We start from the raw sequence: 16,103 nt of genomic DNA on the forward strand, positions 1-16,103 counted from the left end.
TGTAATGGCAGCCGAACCACTCTCCAACTTTCTGACCTGAACTTTTCACTCATGTCACGTGATGTGACTTAGATTCGCAAGGGGCGGGCTTTTCGGTGTCAAACTCGGGGGCTGGTTGGTCGCTGTCGTGGCTTGTATAGGCGCAGAGTGCCGTGATTGGCTCGCAGAAAGAAGGCCCGTGTGCTTTCTGGGCTCATAGAAGCTAGGGCCCTAGAGACGTTCATTAATCTCCATCCGTCAGCGTCGGCTGGAGACAAAACGCTCGCGGAAGAGAGAAATAAGGCCTATTTTTTAGTTTTAGTTTTTGTTCATTTCTCCGTACGCATTTGTTTAACAGATCGAAGACAGGTGTGGTTTTCACGTGGAGCTTCCGAACCTTTTTTCTTACCTCTGCCAAATAACAAAAAAAATTGCGCTTCATGAGGATATTTTTCTTGAACTTTGGATCTTACTGTTTTGACACTTAAAGGGAATTTTAAAATAAGGAGCCCGAAGAAGGTGAGACTGAAATGTGTTCCTAATTTTAATTGTTCTTAATGATCTATTTTTCTTTTTCTCTTCGCTTGTGAACGTGTCTTTCTTTTTCCATTTTGAATATGTAATCGTTTTATCAACGAAAACTAGCTTTAAAAGGCAATGTTTAAAAACAAGTCAGTCAATCAAAAAATATAATTATTTATCAATGACATATTTCACAACTTTAACAACACAAAACTTTTAAACGTATCAATCGCTCCAGCTAAAAGTTGTTTTGTTTTTTGTTTTTGTTTTTTTTGGGGGGGGGGGGGGGGGGTCTTACTTTCTATTCTGTCGGTGGACTTTCAGCCCGCAGCCTACCAGTTACTTTCCTGATAAGGGCACTCTGCTAATTGTCGCACTGTTGACCTAATCTAAATTGTAATGGAGTTCATTTGCACACAAGTTTAGCATTTACATTGCGCGGTTTGTCTGCTTCCTGTGGTTATGGAAATAAGTCGGGCTTTATTTGGCGCTTGAGGCCTCAGTTCAGATCCAACAGGAGGCCCGCGGCACCTTCCAGGTGCTGCCAAACGGACCCCAGTGGATTTTGGAAATTCTGAGCCAATATTTAGCCCCACACTAGACTCGAGTTTTACAGAAAAGGATAAATGAATCAAATCCAACATGATGGATATTCCCTGTAAATTTAGATTTGGTGCTTTCTGTATTTTATCATGTCTTTATTGTTATATTTTCTTACCCCAGTTTAGGTTATGTTACTTATTTGAACTCATTTTCAGCGAAAAGCAGTAATGTTACATGTGTCCGATGATTACGTGTGCCATTTTGCGCATTCTTTTTTTTTTCAGAAGAACTGCTGGAGAAATACAAAAGAAATAATAAAATATGAGCTAGAACAGCAAATACTTCTTTTTTTAATTTATAATATTAAGATCTAGTGAGCAACCACTTAAGACTCTGATACTTGCAAAGACGTCTGCTTGAGAAAAAAGTTCATTTGGACTGACGCAAACCTACGTTGCTGCAGATCGATTTTATTGATCTATTGAATTAATGAAATCATAATGAAGATCTGAGTGATAACAGGGCTGTTAAAACATCCTGGTGGATGTTTAAGAAAAGTCAAAAATGTGATTACTAGATTAATAGTTTAGCGGGAGTTTGAGGTTTTCTTTATGAGAAAAAAGAATTCAGTTTCCCCGTAAGCATTTTTTGGGGCGCGGGGGGGGGGGGGGGGGGGGGTGTCTCTAAACTGATGTTATCTTCCAACACGGGCAAAGTTCAGGCGTTTTGTAACACTTTGTTCCAGTTTATTTTACTGCTGGAGTTGGGGGGTTTCCCCAGCACAAATATGTGAAAAGGTTCATATGGTATATGGTTTGTGTTTTCCTTTAAAGCTTCTTGGTGGGTAATTTGGTTTCCAGTGATTATTATTGTTCATAATACATTAACATTCATGGGCTAAAATGATTTTAAACGCCCCAAATATAAAATAAAAATATAAAAAATCAAATGTTTAAATTGACGATCAATATTGTTATACTTTTTCTAACAGCATGAAATTGTATTTGTGTTTTTCGTGTTTTCAGAGTGTTAAAGGCTGTGATTAATGTTTGGGGTTGTTATTATTATTGACAGGCTTCTCCCCAAAGTCAAGTTTTGCATCGTTTCTGCGTGTGTGGTTTTTTGTTGGTTGTTTTTTTGTGTTTGTTTTTTGTGAGTTTTATTTCTCAGCGAACAGTTTTGTTTTTTTTACTTACGTGATAAGCTTACGAAATTACCTCTTTTCAATAAGTTTCTTTTATTATGAGTATTAATTGTCGCGCATCTGCGTCTCACAACCAGAGCCGGACACAGGGGAGCTGAACACTCGACAACCGGGAGATCTACACCTGCCCTCTCCGTCCAGACTCCGGTCTCTCCTCCCGCTTGCTTCTAGCATGATGTCCTATCTCAAACAGGCCCCGTACGGCATGAACGGGCTGGGCCTGAGCGGAGCTGCCATGGACCTGCTGCACCCGTCTGTGGGATATCCCGGTAAGGATCCGTGAGCTGCAGGGTCGGTGCCAAACTGACGAATACGTGAACTGGAGATGCAACATACTGAGACGGGGAGGGAATCGATTCACCTTCCTATTCCATGAAAAAGCATTATAAAATTATCATTTGCCGCCTGTAACATAGAAATGGAGCCGCAGTTAGAAAGTCCATAAATATCAGTCTCAGATTATAGCAAAGCAGGAGAGGCGTTTTCTCTAAGTGCAGAAGTGGATTAGTTAACTCACCAGGACACCAGAACATCTGACTAGCGCGCGCATAATATTCCTCCACGCTTTTTTTCTATTTGTTTAGCAGTTTTCAAGCTTTAACCGTGCTTTAAAACAAGTTGTACAAACTGATGAAAGACCTCTTTTTAATTTCAAAGACTCTGACCTGCACAGGCCCATCTGCTCAGTGTCCTCCTCAGTCATGCTGGTTACCCCGATCGCTGCAGAGACTCTATACTGTGAACTGAATAAACTGGGTGGCAGTGGCAGATATGCAGTGGCATATCTGGGATATGAGTGTTTAAGTTTTTCATTATCAGACTGTAATAATTAGACTTATAGTTCGAGTGTATTACTAGTGACATTACTGGGTGGGCCCGGACCCCTGAAGCCCGTGTTAACGCTGGTTAGCTGTGAGAACCTAACGCAGACTACCGCATGAGTTTCAGCCAAATTATTCCCAATAATATCCTTATAATAATAACCAAATTGCCATAGCCTAAAAAGTGTTTTGCTTCAAGCTAATGGGAGGTTTGGTTTGTTTTCCGTTTTCGTACTGCTAAGCAGTGAGTGTAATGATTGTGACAGATCCCTGCTAAGCGTCATATTATCGTCCTTTAACATTTTTGGAATTTCGATGGTGAATTTGTAAGGAGCACTGTTATCTGGTAAATGTTCTTATTAGATAAATTACTTTGAAATCCAAAAGTGAAACTTCAAGACCGAACTTTGTCATTGCTTTATTTCGCAGTACTTCGCAAGACCTTAATATGATATTTCATACAGGCCTATCACTCCCCTTTGTCTCGATTGGAGGAAATGCTTATATGTCAAGATTTAATTAATCTTAAAAAGGAATATAACTTCTGCATCCAAAAATTAAAAGCAAAAGACTTAATGAAGGTGCGATATGCTCGAGGTTTGGAAATTTGTAATTTGGGACGAGCAAACTAGTATTATACGGTATTCAATAGACTTCAGTCCAATACTAAACAAGCACTTCGTTTTCAGCCAACCCGCGGAAGCAGCGCAGGGAGCGAACCACCTTCACCAGGACTCAGCTGGACATTCTGGAGTCGCTGTTCGCCAAGACCCGTTACCCGGATATCTTCATGAGGGAGGAGGTGGCGCTGAAAATTAACTTGCCGGAATCAAGAGTGCAGGTCAGCCACACACAAAACCTGTTTCCTGGTTTAGAACTTAAATGTTTAAATGTAGGACAAGAAAAGGCACTTCCATGCACCGAAGTTGTCGTTTTACATTTCGTGGCACCTTTCGATGGATTTTTTAAAACCTCAGGCATCTGCATGATTGTGAGAAAAGTCTTTAGTGTAAGGGAAGGATTTGGCTGGGCTGTGGCAGAACGCAGGGCCACCTTTTGATGTGGTGAGCTTTCTTTAAAGAAGGCTCTGAAAGGTTTTCCATGGGTGGCTTTAGCAGCCCTCTGCTGGGATTATAGCATATCTGGGATATGACACTATGACAAGCCCAGATATCTGTATTATTATTTCAGCTGCAGTGGTTGATTTTCTTATGGAGATTTGCATTTAAAAAACGCTTTTTAAATTGATGTTATAAACCACAAGGTCATAGAACACCATTTTACATTAATATACTCATCGTATAGTTGTGACCATAAACGCCATCACAGGATTTATTAAAATAAAATGCGATAAAAAGAGTTCTTAGGCAGTTAATATAGTTTAATGCAATCTTTTGAACATTATGAAAGCAGTGTATCAGACTTACAAGATGTAATGTTTCAAAACTGATAATTTATTTACATTTAAAAATCAAAATATTTTAGAATACTTTTATTTATCAGCATTTTCCACTTTTTACAAAATATTTTCTAAAGCATGTCATCACTTATATACATCACCACAGCACTTACTGAAGGAGGCACCAGACAAAAGTTTAAAGTTAAAGATGTCGCTGGCATGCATCAGGTATTTTTAAAATATCATCAACACTGGACATTGCATTCACCACAATTTGTAATTTACATAAACATCTTAGTGTTAGATGCCTTAAATCTTTGGCAAGTTTGAAAAAATGAGTAAGAAACAGATTTGTTTTTAATTGTTTTTGTTTTCATAATTTTTATTCATTTCATTCGAAATATTTTTAGTGCCAAAAACATCCCATATTTACACATTCTAAAGATTAATTAATTAATTTATGTATTTATTGTGCAAGTGTGTACAAGAGGTAAGGTGGGATTACATGAGGAAGTATAATAACAAACAGCAACAGCAAGTGTTTCCTTCATGCTATTTCAGCCAGGTTTTACAGTTTGTTATTTCTGACCTGGTGCATGCATGACGATGACCTTTTGACCTCTTCTCCTTTCTCAGGTCTGGTTTAAGAACAGACGAGCCAAGTGTCGGCAGCAGCAGCAGAGCAGCAACAGTGCCAAGGTAAAACCACTGAAGAAGAAGTCATCTCCAACCAGAGAGAGCACTGGTTCAGAGAGCAGCGGTCAGTTCACTCCGCCAGTAGTGTCCAGCTCCTCCTCCACCTCTTCCTCTTCATCCGCCTCCTCTTCCTCATCTGTCTCCTCTGGTCTAAGTGGACCTGGTCTTATTAGCACATCTACCTCCATCACCGCTCCAGTGTCATCCATCTGGAGCCCGGCACCTATCTCACCAGCACCAGCACCGGCCACTCTGCCTGACCCTGCCGCCCCTACCAGCGCGTCCTGCATGCAGCGCTCTGTGTCATCATCTGCGACAAGTGGAACGTCGTCCTATCCTGTTTCCTACAGCCAGACAGCAGCAGCGTACAGCCAGGGATACCCGGCTTCAGCATCAGGTTCCTATTTTGGTGGCGTTGAGTGCGGCTCATACTTGGCACCCATGCATTCCCACCACCACCCGCACCACCCTCACCAGCTCAGCCCAATGACTAGCAGCTCCATGTCAGGACACCCACATCATCACATTGGCCAGACGTCAGGACACCACCATCATCACCACCACCCACCGCACCACCACCAGGCATACAGCGCACCCAGCCTCGCCTTTAACTCCACAGACTGTCTGGATTACAAAGAGCAGACAGCAGCTTCAGCCTGGAAACTCAACTTCAACGCCTCCGACTGTTTGGACTATAAAGACCAGGCCTCATGGCGTTTCCAAGTGCTGTGACTTCCTGTATTTTGTTTTCTCTTCTGTGCTTTTAAAGAAGTATTTTTTTTTGTTGTTGGTGGTTTATTTTTGGAGATCCTTTAAAGTAAAAGTAGTGACATTTGAAAAAGGAAAAAAGTTTAACTGTGAGCCAATCAATATAATTTGAAGCCTCAACTTTGACTGTGTGCTTTTCAGTGGAGTGATTCATCCAGGATTATTTTTCTACTCCAAGATTCAAGACAAACTGACGCTATACCTTTTGAAGGCCTTTATTAGTGAAACTTCAATGGAACATTTGTTATAGTCCAGTCTGGGATTGCCACACAGATCATTCTTCAGAAGATAAACACATCCTCTCTGAGATTAATATACACTGGACTTTTGAGTTGGCTTTTCTTAGATCTGAAACAGGATGCTGCTATCATTTTCCAACATGATTCTTGTTGAGGAACTGTGGGTATTTTATTTTGGAGACTTAATTGCAGCAATTGTTTGTAAGGTGAAAGATTCTGCTATTTGTTCTCTGCAGAGGAAAGAAAATTAAAAATGTGAATTTAGACACGCAACGTTAGTATTGCATTGAAATTTGAGAGATGTACATTCGTGTCTTTATAATAAAGTCTTGTATAAACATGAACAGTCTAACGAAACTTTTATTCCTAAATAAAGAATGAATCTCATCAACTTTAGCTAGTGAACAGCAGTTTAGAGTATCACACAATAACTAGCTTAGTTTTAAAATAAACCAGGCTAAACTGGCTAAACTGGTTTAAAGGTGTAGATATGGTCACATGAACAACAGTTTGAACATTTTACTTGTTTTATTTATGGTGTAAGTTGTTGCTATGGCACCAAAAGGCATTTTTTTATGCTTGGTTGAAAAATATTGCTTTAAAAAAAATTTTTTTTCAGAAAGATTTCACCAAGTGTTTTATTTTTCATTTATTCTATTTAATTTATACATATTAGCACCTGGAAACTTGGCCAATCATTTCACCATGAGCAGGAGATGGACTAAATGCCTAAAAAATGCCTTATAGAAAAAATAATGGAATTATAGAAGCAGCAAATGAATGCAACACCCTGAAAGTAAATCTCTGGGGTGTTGCATTTAAATTTAAGATCATTGTAAATGTATTACAATGTGTGTAATTTGTTACATCGTTTTTTACATAGTTTGGTCATAGTCCTGACAAAGAACTACGAGGAACTCGAGGACATTCAGTGAGTCAGTGATAAAATATGTTTCAGAGTGAGCCATGAGAAAGTTCAATTCATCTGAATTTGTGAGCTATTACCATCTTGGAGAATTTTCTATCCTATTCACTAACTCTTTATTCAATGAAAAAAAATGACCATGCCTGAGAACAAAATATACCTAGTAGGTAAATCAGGTAGGAACGGGATTAAGTAAGAGACTGATTAAAAAGATTAAAACCAACAGCAGCAGATCTATCACTCTAAACATACTGCGGCTGAATGTTAATACAACCATATATATATATATATATATATATATATATATATATATATATATATATATATATATATATATGTGTGTGTGTGTGTGTGTGTGTGTGTGTGTGTGTGTGTGTGTGTGTGTGTGTGTGTGTGTGTGTATATGGTGGTGGCTAACCAACCGGACATAGTGGTGGTAGACAAACAGAAGAAGACGGCCGTAGTGATCGATGTAGCGGTTCCGAATGACAGCAATATCAGGAAGAAGGAACACGAGAAGCTGGAGAAATACCAAGGGCTCAGAGAAGAGCTCGAGAGGATGTGGAGGGTGAAGGTAACGGTGGTCCCCGTGGTAATCGGAGCACTAGGTGCGGTGACTCCCAAGCTAGGCAAGTGGCTCCAGCAGATCCCGGGAATAACATCGGAGATCTCTGTCCAGAAGAGCGCAGTCCTGGGAACAGCTAAGATACTGCGCAGGACCCTCAAGCTCCCAGGCCGCTGGTAGAGGACCCGAGCTTGAAGGATAAACCGCCCGCAGGGGCATGCTGGGTGTATATATATATATATATATATATATATATATATATATATATATATATATATATATATATATATATATGTATATGTATATATGTATGTATATATAAAGAGAGAGAGAGAGAGTTAATATTTCATTGAACTAAATACACGTTAATTTTAAGAACTATCAGCTGCATGCATTAGCTTTGCACTCAGTTGTAATGTTATCTCTGGCAACCAGAAGAAAATATCCAAACAGCATGTCAATAATCAAACCCCTCCTTCCCCCCTGCAGTGATGGGATCATAGCCGGGCAGGTTAGCAAACATGTACACTGGCATCCCTGCTGTTTGTTTGGCCATGTCGACAGTAATGTACAACTTATTTGATCCAAGGGAAAAAGGGACGAATCACGATTTTAATTAAGTGGCGTCCCGCTTCCTCACTGTGTCTGTCCAACAGCTGGACAAACAGCTTTTTGTAAACATGGCATCAGTGCTGTGTGTTTGCCCGCTCTGCATCCCGCTGGGCTTTAGCTGCACGCACCACAGATTCACGCAAACATGAGCCGAGATTTAGCACATTAGAACAAACTAATCTTCAGGCCATGTTCAGCCAATAAATGCAGTTTCATTTAGAGAAAGGACACTTCCCTCTGAACGCCTGCTTCATATGCCTTATTGTGCAGTGGGCCGCTCCCTGAGGGTATGAATATTTACTTTCTGAATCCTTGTAGTGACTAAGTGACTCTGCTTTTTAGCTTCTCAGTTTTCCTGAAGGCTGCTGAAAACAATGACTTCACAGGCGATCACCTCACTTTTCCTGATATAACAGCACTTTCAAGGATATTAAAGTTTCCTCATGAGTCTTGTTGATTTAAAATAAATGATTCATAGAGGAGATGGTAGCAACACAGCAACTTCCTGGACTTAATGACAGGAGATCAGTCTTTATAAAAATCTTGCTAAATGTGCAGGTGAACGCAAATGTTTTGAAATTCCTCAGACACAAATAAGCACGTACTCATGTTTCAGTTTTTATGTTTGTTTGTCAGTTGCAGAGTCCACGATGCATTTTGTCTAAGTTAGCACAAAGACGAGAAACAGAAACTATTACATCGTGTCTTTACTAGAGACTGAGACCTCTGTCAAATAATATGAATTGTTGTCAGATAAGCAAGTGCTACACACAGCTAATATGTTTTAGTAACATATCAGTTATGTGCAGATTTAAAATTTAAGCCCACCCAACAGGTGTTTTTATAAATTAATAGCACTTTCATTTAAAAAAAAAAAAAGCATCAATTTTATGACACAGGGAGGATGGAGTGTATCCCAGCTGTCACTGGGTGAGAGGCAACGTACACCTAAGACACTCTCCAGTTTATCACAGGGCTAACACAGAGAACCATTCACACCTACAGACAATTTAGAATCAGTAATTAACCTGCAAAGCATATATTTAGGAGGAAATGAGGGTACCAAGAGAGAACACAGACAAGCAGACTCTACCCACACATTCACAAACCTGTACACATTCACACCATACATTCACAATACTGTATTTGCAACATTGACAAACCAAGCAGTTTATACAAACCCAGAACCTTCTTGGTGGAGGGGACGGTACTAAACACTGAAATCTCTGTCAAACAATGCTGCGCTCTACTGACAGCCAGCTACAGTCACATTCACATTTGCTGCCAGTGTAAAGACACTAATTAACCCGACCGGTTACTATAAATAAGCAAACCATTATTATTAAATATGTTTATACATTTTCCATTTTTTTAGATTGATTTTTTTTCTCTCTCCCTCCAATTGCTTATCCATGGTTGTGTCATTCAGGTCAGCTAGGATTATGGGAACACTGTATTTGCATCATTTTGTGCCTGGGTAATAATAAGTATCATTAAGTCAGGCGTGTCAAACATAAGGCCCAGGGGCTGGAATCAGCCCAGCAAAATCTCCTCCAAAATGTAAAGGAATGCATAAATTTTGGTCTTTTAAGTCTATTTTCATAAGTCTTACAGAAGATGAATTTCTGTGAATTAACAAAATCTTTCTATTTTCTGTTCACAGAGTCATGCTGACATATTTCTTTATCATGCAGAAAAAGAGTGCTGTTGAAACTGCACTTCTTTTTCTTATATGAATTAAATGTATGGTACTTAGTATTAGGATTCAAGTCCAGTGTCAGGATTCCTCCAGCTCTATACGAACAGAAGCATCTCTGTAAAGTCCTGGAAATTTCTATCTTATTCCTAAATTTACCTTGATTGCATTTCTCCAAATTTATTGCTGCACGTCATGATAGTGCATTGATTGTTAGATACACTATCACAATATTAATGTGTATGTGTGGTGGGGTTTGTGTGTAATCATGGCAAAATGTCATCTAAGAGACACCTATAGCAAACATGTACTATACTTTGGTAGGTGTTCATCTGTGAAAACATTTATTGAATTCAGGAATTAATTCTCTTTCTCAAGTAGAGAAACTAGAGAAAAGCAAAATTGTGTTTCAATTTTCCTGCAACAGATAATTTGTTTACCCCACGTTTTTGTATGCTGTTAGAATTTAAAAGAAGAAAAGCATCAAGGAAAAGTGGATAAAAAAAAAACAAGTACGTTATAATTTTGAACATTTACAGACTGCATCTCTGTGTGTATAGTTTCATATGGAAATCCGTTTAGCATGGTGGGTAAATAGATTACTACCCTGAGGGATTAGGGATTGCCTTACTGCTGGCCCACTAATCCCAAGCGCAGACTGTCAAGAGCCCTGACATGTCCGGGACTCCTTCAGCACAAAATGGCTTCTAACCTGTTTAAGACGCCAATCTAGTCCCACACACACCAACTAACAACGCCACTTCCTCCACCACCAACATGAATGTTCCTATCAGAGCTGTCACCAATGGAAAAGACAATGACGTTTGTCTTCAAAGTGGGAAGATTAGATGCTGCATGAGACAAAAGCAGACTCTTTGAAGTGATTTCTCTTCAGCAACTTAGCTGCACAGGAAGTTGGTGAGATTTATAAACTTCAGTCAAACTTAAAGACGTTTATGATCAAACCTATGAACATTTGAACAATTTCAGGGTGTGAATGAGTTTTTAATGTCTTTCAATTTCTTCTCTTAAGCACTTCAGTTTGCTTGTTCACAACACATTTGTAATAGTAAAGTAATTGTGTGTGAATTTTTATTACTGGCTGACAAAATGGAATGATACGATAACTAAAGTCTTCTTAACCATCATGGACACACGGACTTCATATGCATTTTGAATGTAACGATTTAGATCAATTGTTTTTAATATTAATTTGAGAGAGTGGGGACAGCATGAGTGACATAGCTAAAAGTTTCTGTAGTCTTTGGATGGAGGCATCATGTTATTTATGACATTTATGCTTACATTAATAATATGACAGTGTAGGCATATTATTATTGATATATACTATCAGTGCTTCATTGATCTTTTAGCTTGTATGTCATTGTAAAACCCCTTGTAAATGTTTATCTATGCATTTGTAACAAGTTAACATTTTGTCTTTGTGATTCTGTATGTAAGGTGTGGACATTACTAATTAGTTCACCGCTAACCAATTCAATAAGTGTATCTGTACAATTCCAGGGCAGTAACCTATTGTAACATGAAAACAGCATAGGCTGCACCAATACCGATACCCTAAATCAGAGAGAGATGGAGTGTGTCTTGTTTTCAGTTTCCTACGTTTGATGCATTTTCTTTCCAAGTGCCTCCCAGTTCTAAGGTTGTGCTGGCTGAAGCACGGTCTCTCCTTGAAACAAATGGCGATAGGAAATCTCTTTGTCAGGACCGTGGCTAAGCCTAATCTAATGATTCTGATGACTGGGGGCCGTACTTAGCAGATTGCCACTGGCCTGCTTCAAACGAGCTGCTACGGATGGAAGTTTCCCAAGGATTAACACTTAAAGAAGAGCAAAGAGGGAGAGAGAAAGAAAGAAGACAGTCTCTGCCTTCTAGGGAATCCCCATTAAGTTGAGACTTGGGGTGGCAAAGAGGAATGTGTTTCTGCTGAGCTGTGATCCTGGTCTGTTTCACAAGTAATGGAAAAGCTGGCCTCCTCCATTTGATCTGTGACCGCTTCCAAGACTGAAACATGCAACTGCGATCGTTCCCCTGTCATATAATCTGACTGTAAACATGCACCCATTGATGGTAGATGTCATTTTGGTCTCTGTTAAAGAAGTAAGTAAGAATCTGCATCTGCTTTCTGCCATTTTTAAAAGCCTCCAACAGCAAAAACGTTTGTGCTTCAACAAAATACTACTGAGGTTCAGAAGAAATCCTCAGAAGGATCGACTGCAAAGTACAGGCCTTTATGCAGAAAAGGACATCCAGTGGGAAATGGTGATATGCAATCAGATATATCAGCTAACTAATTTGCCTAATCTTCATGGGGCTTTAGAGTGTGTTGAAAAAGAAGATAAAAGGGGGCTAAAGGAACCATTCCAGACATTAGTCCCTGGAAATAAACATTATGAGGACTTCTGGAGAAAACACAGCATATGACAATAAAAACTTTGTTTGACAAAAATCGTCACTCAGAATGGAAACAACACCTGGCCAATATCTTGAAAGATTTTTACATGACAGATGGCATAATCGTAGCGGTCAAAACACACAAGGGCAGCATTTACCCATAAACAATGATTAACCACCGTAACTGTCACTGGCGCTGTATTGACTGGAGTAATGGGGGTTTCAAAATGGGAAGCACTATTTAAGCAACCCTTGGCACTACAAGTAAAAATCCCATTCTCTTTTTCCCAGAGGCAATGTCTCACGTCACAAGTCACTATTATGGCTCAGGTTGGAAGTAGCTCTGCTCATTTAATCATTATTCTTTAGAAAACATCTAATGGTAAAAGATACAAGTGTAAGCATTTGTGGTTTGCATAAAATCTGATTTCTCACAATGAAAAATGTATTAAAACTGGTGGCAACAATTTCAATCTCTGTGATCGGGAAGTTAAGGAAGTGTGACATGCAAAAATGCTGTTTATTTTATCTTTCCATTTAAAATCTAGGACTTATGATGACAATCATAAATCGAGATTACCTTTATCACAGTAGTTTTTTAAACTCAATGAAACTGCCATTTCAACCTGATATTTCCTGTACCTGGTGTCCCTGTACTTATCTAAAATTTACCCTGACAAGTGTTTTTTAAGCAGCAATTTTTTTATTTTATCCCATGTCAACAGCATCCACAAATGACACAGTTTCACTGGTAACCTGCGGGATTTAAAAAATCCCAAGTCGTCTTAATGTTAGACAAAGACCAAGTAAAACAGACTAAGACTAGCCTGGGAAATATCTGCTATGAGAATAACAAAAATAAAAACAACACAGAAAAATCACATATTAATGCAAAAACACTAAAAATATTATGTTAATAGAGAAGCAACAATTAGAGTCCTTCTATTGAAGATCATAGTGAACATCTTTAAATTGTTTGAAACCTGTAGTCACGAAACAGAAGACACTATTTTTCATTGTTTCCAATAAAACAGTTAGTCTCTGTGACACCATTCTGAAACGAAACAGTTTCTTGTCCACAAATTTCTATTGTATTGTTATTCAGTCACTATGAAAGTGTTTCATTAATTGAGCATTCCCGGATGGTTTTGTTTCTAGAGCACCAGTAACAAGTCAGAGCATGTGTATGCAGGTTTCATTGCTGCTGTCACTGCTTTGACAGACAGGCTTGTGCAACACAAGAACCCAGGATTAAATTTAGCCAGGCAAAAACAAACACTGATGTTTTAGAGAGACTTTTGACCCACTTTAAACTTCAGCCATGTTCCTTTTTTGCAGCACTAAGTCATATCTGTTGGCTGAAATCAGAGTTAGTGCCTGATCTGTTGCTAACTACTGCTATACACTTTGTTTTTGCAAACTCTCCGAAGTTAATATATAGAGTAGAGAAAGTCAGCGGTTTGATCCCTGGCTGCTCCTAGCTGCATGCCAAAATATCTTTGGGTAAGATACACTAACCAGATGTGTTCATCAGAAACAAAAAGAAAGGGCTTAGACGGTCTCTTAAAATTTAGCAAACTTATCCCATTTCAACTTAGAGAATCATGGGAATATTTCACCAGATGCCGTTTGGGCCACAATGTTGACGCTGTGTAATATCACTACCTGGTTAATGATATTACGCAACGTGTCAATGTTGGTGTTAGCGCATCTTTAAAGTAGGGAGAGAAAAAACTTACGTTGAAATCAGATTAATTACATGATCTAGATTTTTCCGTGACAGCTGGGTTAGTTGGAATACACAGGATCCAGTGTTCTGTCAAGTCAACATACACTGTTGGATCCGCATACGTGTAGCATAATGTGACAGCTGTATTTGTTGTGACCAGCAGCAATCGTAACCCTAACCATATATCAGTAGAAAGAAAAATGTGCCTATTTTAAAATACACATCATTTACAGCTTGTATGCTGAAATGACAGAAAACTCCCCTTGACTCTGACCTGCATAAGCACAGGATGGATGGATGGATGGATGGATGGAGGTAATGTAACACAAGATATGTGCTAATCTTATTTATTTAAGAGCTTTAGAGGCTCACAATGAGGAGCTTTATTCTAAGCAAAGTGGCAGCCTTATCATTAGCAGAGATGGAAGGCGATTAAGAGCAAATTATAAAACAAAGAATTAAATTGTGAGAGTCAATCTAGATTAGATCTCAGTTAAAAGGAATCAATTTGGAAAGTGTGGTGGCATCTGGACCTCACGTAAGGGAACGTCAGTCCTAAATGATAGAAAGCACACACTTTTTTTCACTCCCAGTATGACTAATACTGTCATCTAACAAAAAATGTGGCAGCCCATCAAATAACGGCACTCTTGCCTTACCATTTTCAATATGAGGAATATGAAAAAAAAAGACATCTATTCATTCCTTGATCTTTGGTGCCTTTTTTACTCTGTTCATTGCCAGAATATACTAACTACAATTTAAGCTGTTGTCATAGTCAACTTTTATATATTTATAAAATTCTTTACTTTTTGAGTCAGAAGCCTGACAACTTGAAAGTAAGAGTCTTTTCTAATGAGCCTTTATTTTTTTCCACTTGGAAGATGACCACATGTGATATTAAGGTACATTTTATTTTATAATAATAATGGATTGCATTTATATAGCGCTTTTTGAGACCCTCAAAGCGCTTTACAATGCCACTATTCATTCACTCTCACATTCACACACTGGTGGAGGCAGCTACAGTTGCAGCCACAGCTGCCCTGGGGCAGACTGACAGAAGCGAGGCTGCCATATCGCGCCATCAGCCCCTCTGGCCAACACCAGTAGATGAAGTGTCTTGCCCAAGGGCACAACGACCGAGACTTTCCTAGCCGGGGCTCGAACCAGCAACCTTCCGATTACAAGACGAACTGCCAACTCTTGAGCCACGATTCGCTTTACTGATTATTTTCATTTTGTGTTTACTGCAAATGCAAGGGTATTCATGAAAAACAGCAGACACATTGTGTCTGTGTGTGTGTGCATTAACTGTGTTCTGTGTTCCACATAGACAATAAATGTGCAAATCTAGATTGAGTGCTGCAGAAATCATACATTCATCTTAGAGATGTCAGCGTCTGAAAGGGAACTCAAACCAGCTACCTGTGGGTTACCAGTCAGCGAATGTCTAATTTCCTGTGTATCAGATGCTCAGTCAAACATAGCAGGTTAGCATTAGCCCCAGCAGATGTAGAAATGCAAAACCTTTGGAGTGATAAAACTCTCCAAGGACAGTGTTTTGTAGTTTGGAAACTCACTTTCTGTAGGTTGTTTCTTTACATAATAATGTAAAACATACAAACCAAGTGAAGGTTATACTAAATTCACTTCCATTCCTTCCATGCCTGTAATTAACTGACTTGTGTTAAGCTGATGTTTAGAATAAAAAACAAATTTAAAAGTAAGTTTGTGTAATGATCAGAGATGGGCAGTAACACAAAATCCGATTACGTTTTTTCAAGTAGCGGGTAAAGTAAGGGATTACTATTGCAAAAAAAGTACTTTCCTGTAAGCATGCTGCGTTGCTGGGTTACTAAACCGTGATTTTGTTTGTGAGAGTGTCTCATGACAATGACGTACGAGTGCGAGACATCCGTGGCAGCAACAGACGTGTGTAGATCAACAATGCATAATATGGAGTACGACCATGCAGCGTTTACAGCTT

At 39.0% G+C, this 16,103-nt stretch overlaps 1 protein-coding gene across 1 annotated transcript; it reads left to right on the forward strand.

The window, feature by feature from the left end:
• The first annotated feature begins 209 nt into the window (after positions 1 to 209).
• On the forward strand, positions 210 to 5,994 carry LOC146667416 (homeobox protein OTX1 B-like). Its single transcript, XM_085409088.1, has 4 exons — positions 210 to 498; positions 2,326 to 2,517; positions 3,759 to 3,910; positions 5,105 to 5,994. The coding sequence occupies exons 2-4, from the start codon at positions 2,421 to 2,423 to the stop codon at positions 5,894 to 5,896; spliced, it is 1,041 nt and encodes a 346-aa protein (XP_085265214.1). The 5' UTR covers positions 210 to 498; positions 2,326 to 2,420; the 3' UTR covers positions 5,897 to 5,994.
• The last annotated feature ends 10,109 nt before the right edge of the window (positions 5,995 to 16,103 follow it).

The sequence above is a fragment of the Rhamphochromis longiceps genome, linkage group LG6 (genome assembly GCF_057381845.1).
Source record: "Rhamphochromis longiceps isolate RC_006_pf linkage group LG6, R_longiceps_female_GT1.1, whole genome shotgun sequence".
Taxonomy (NCBI): Eukaryota; Metazoa; Chordata; class Actinopteri; order Cichliformes; family Cichlidae; genus Rhamphochromis; species Rhamphochromis longiceps.

Coding starts and splice junctions, on each gene's coding strand:
- LOC146667416 (XM_085409088.1), top strand. CDS start 2,421: ATGATGTCCTATCTCAAACAGGCCCCGTACGGCATGAACGGGCTGGGC. Junction 2,518..3,758: donor CCCGTCTGTGGGATATCCCG/GTAAGGATCCGT, acceptor CTTCGTTTTCAG/CCAACCCGCGGAAGCAGCGC. Junction 3,911..5,104: donor TGCCGGAATCAAGAGTGCAG/GTCAGCCACACA, acceptor CTCCTTTCTCAG/GTCTGGTTTAAGAACAGACG.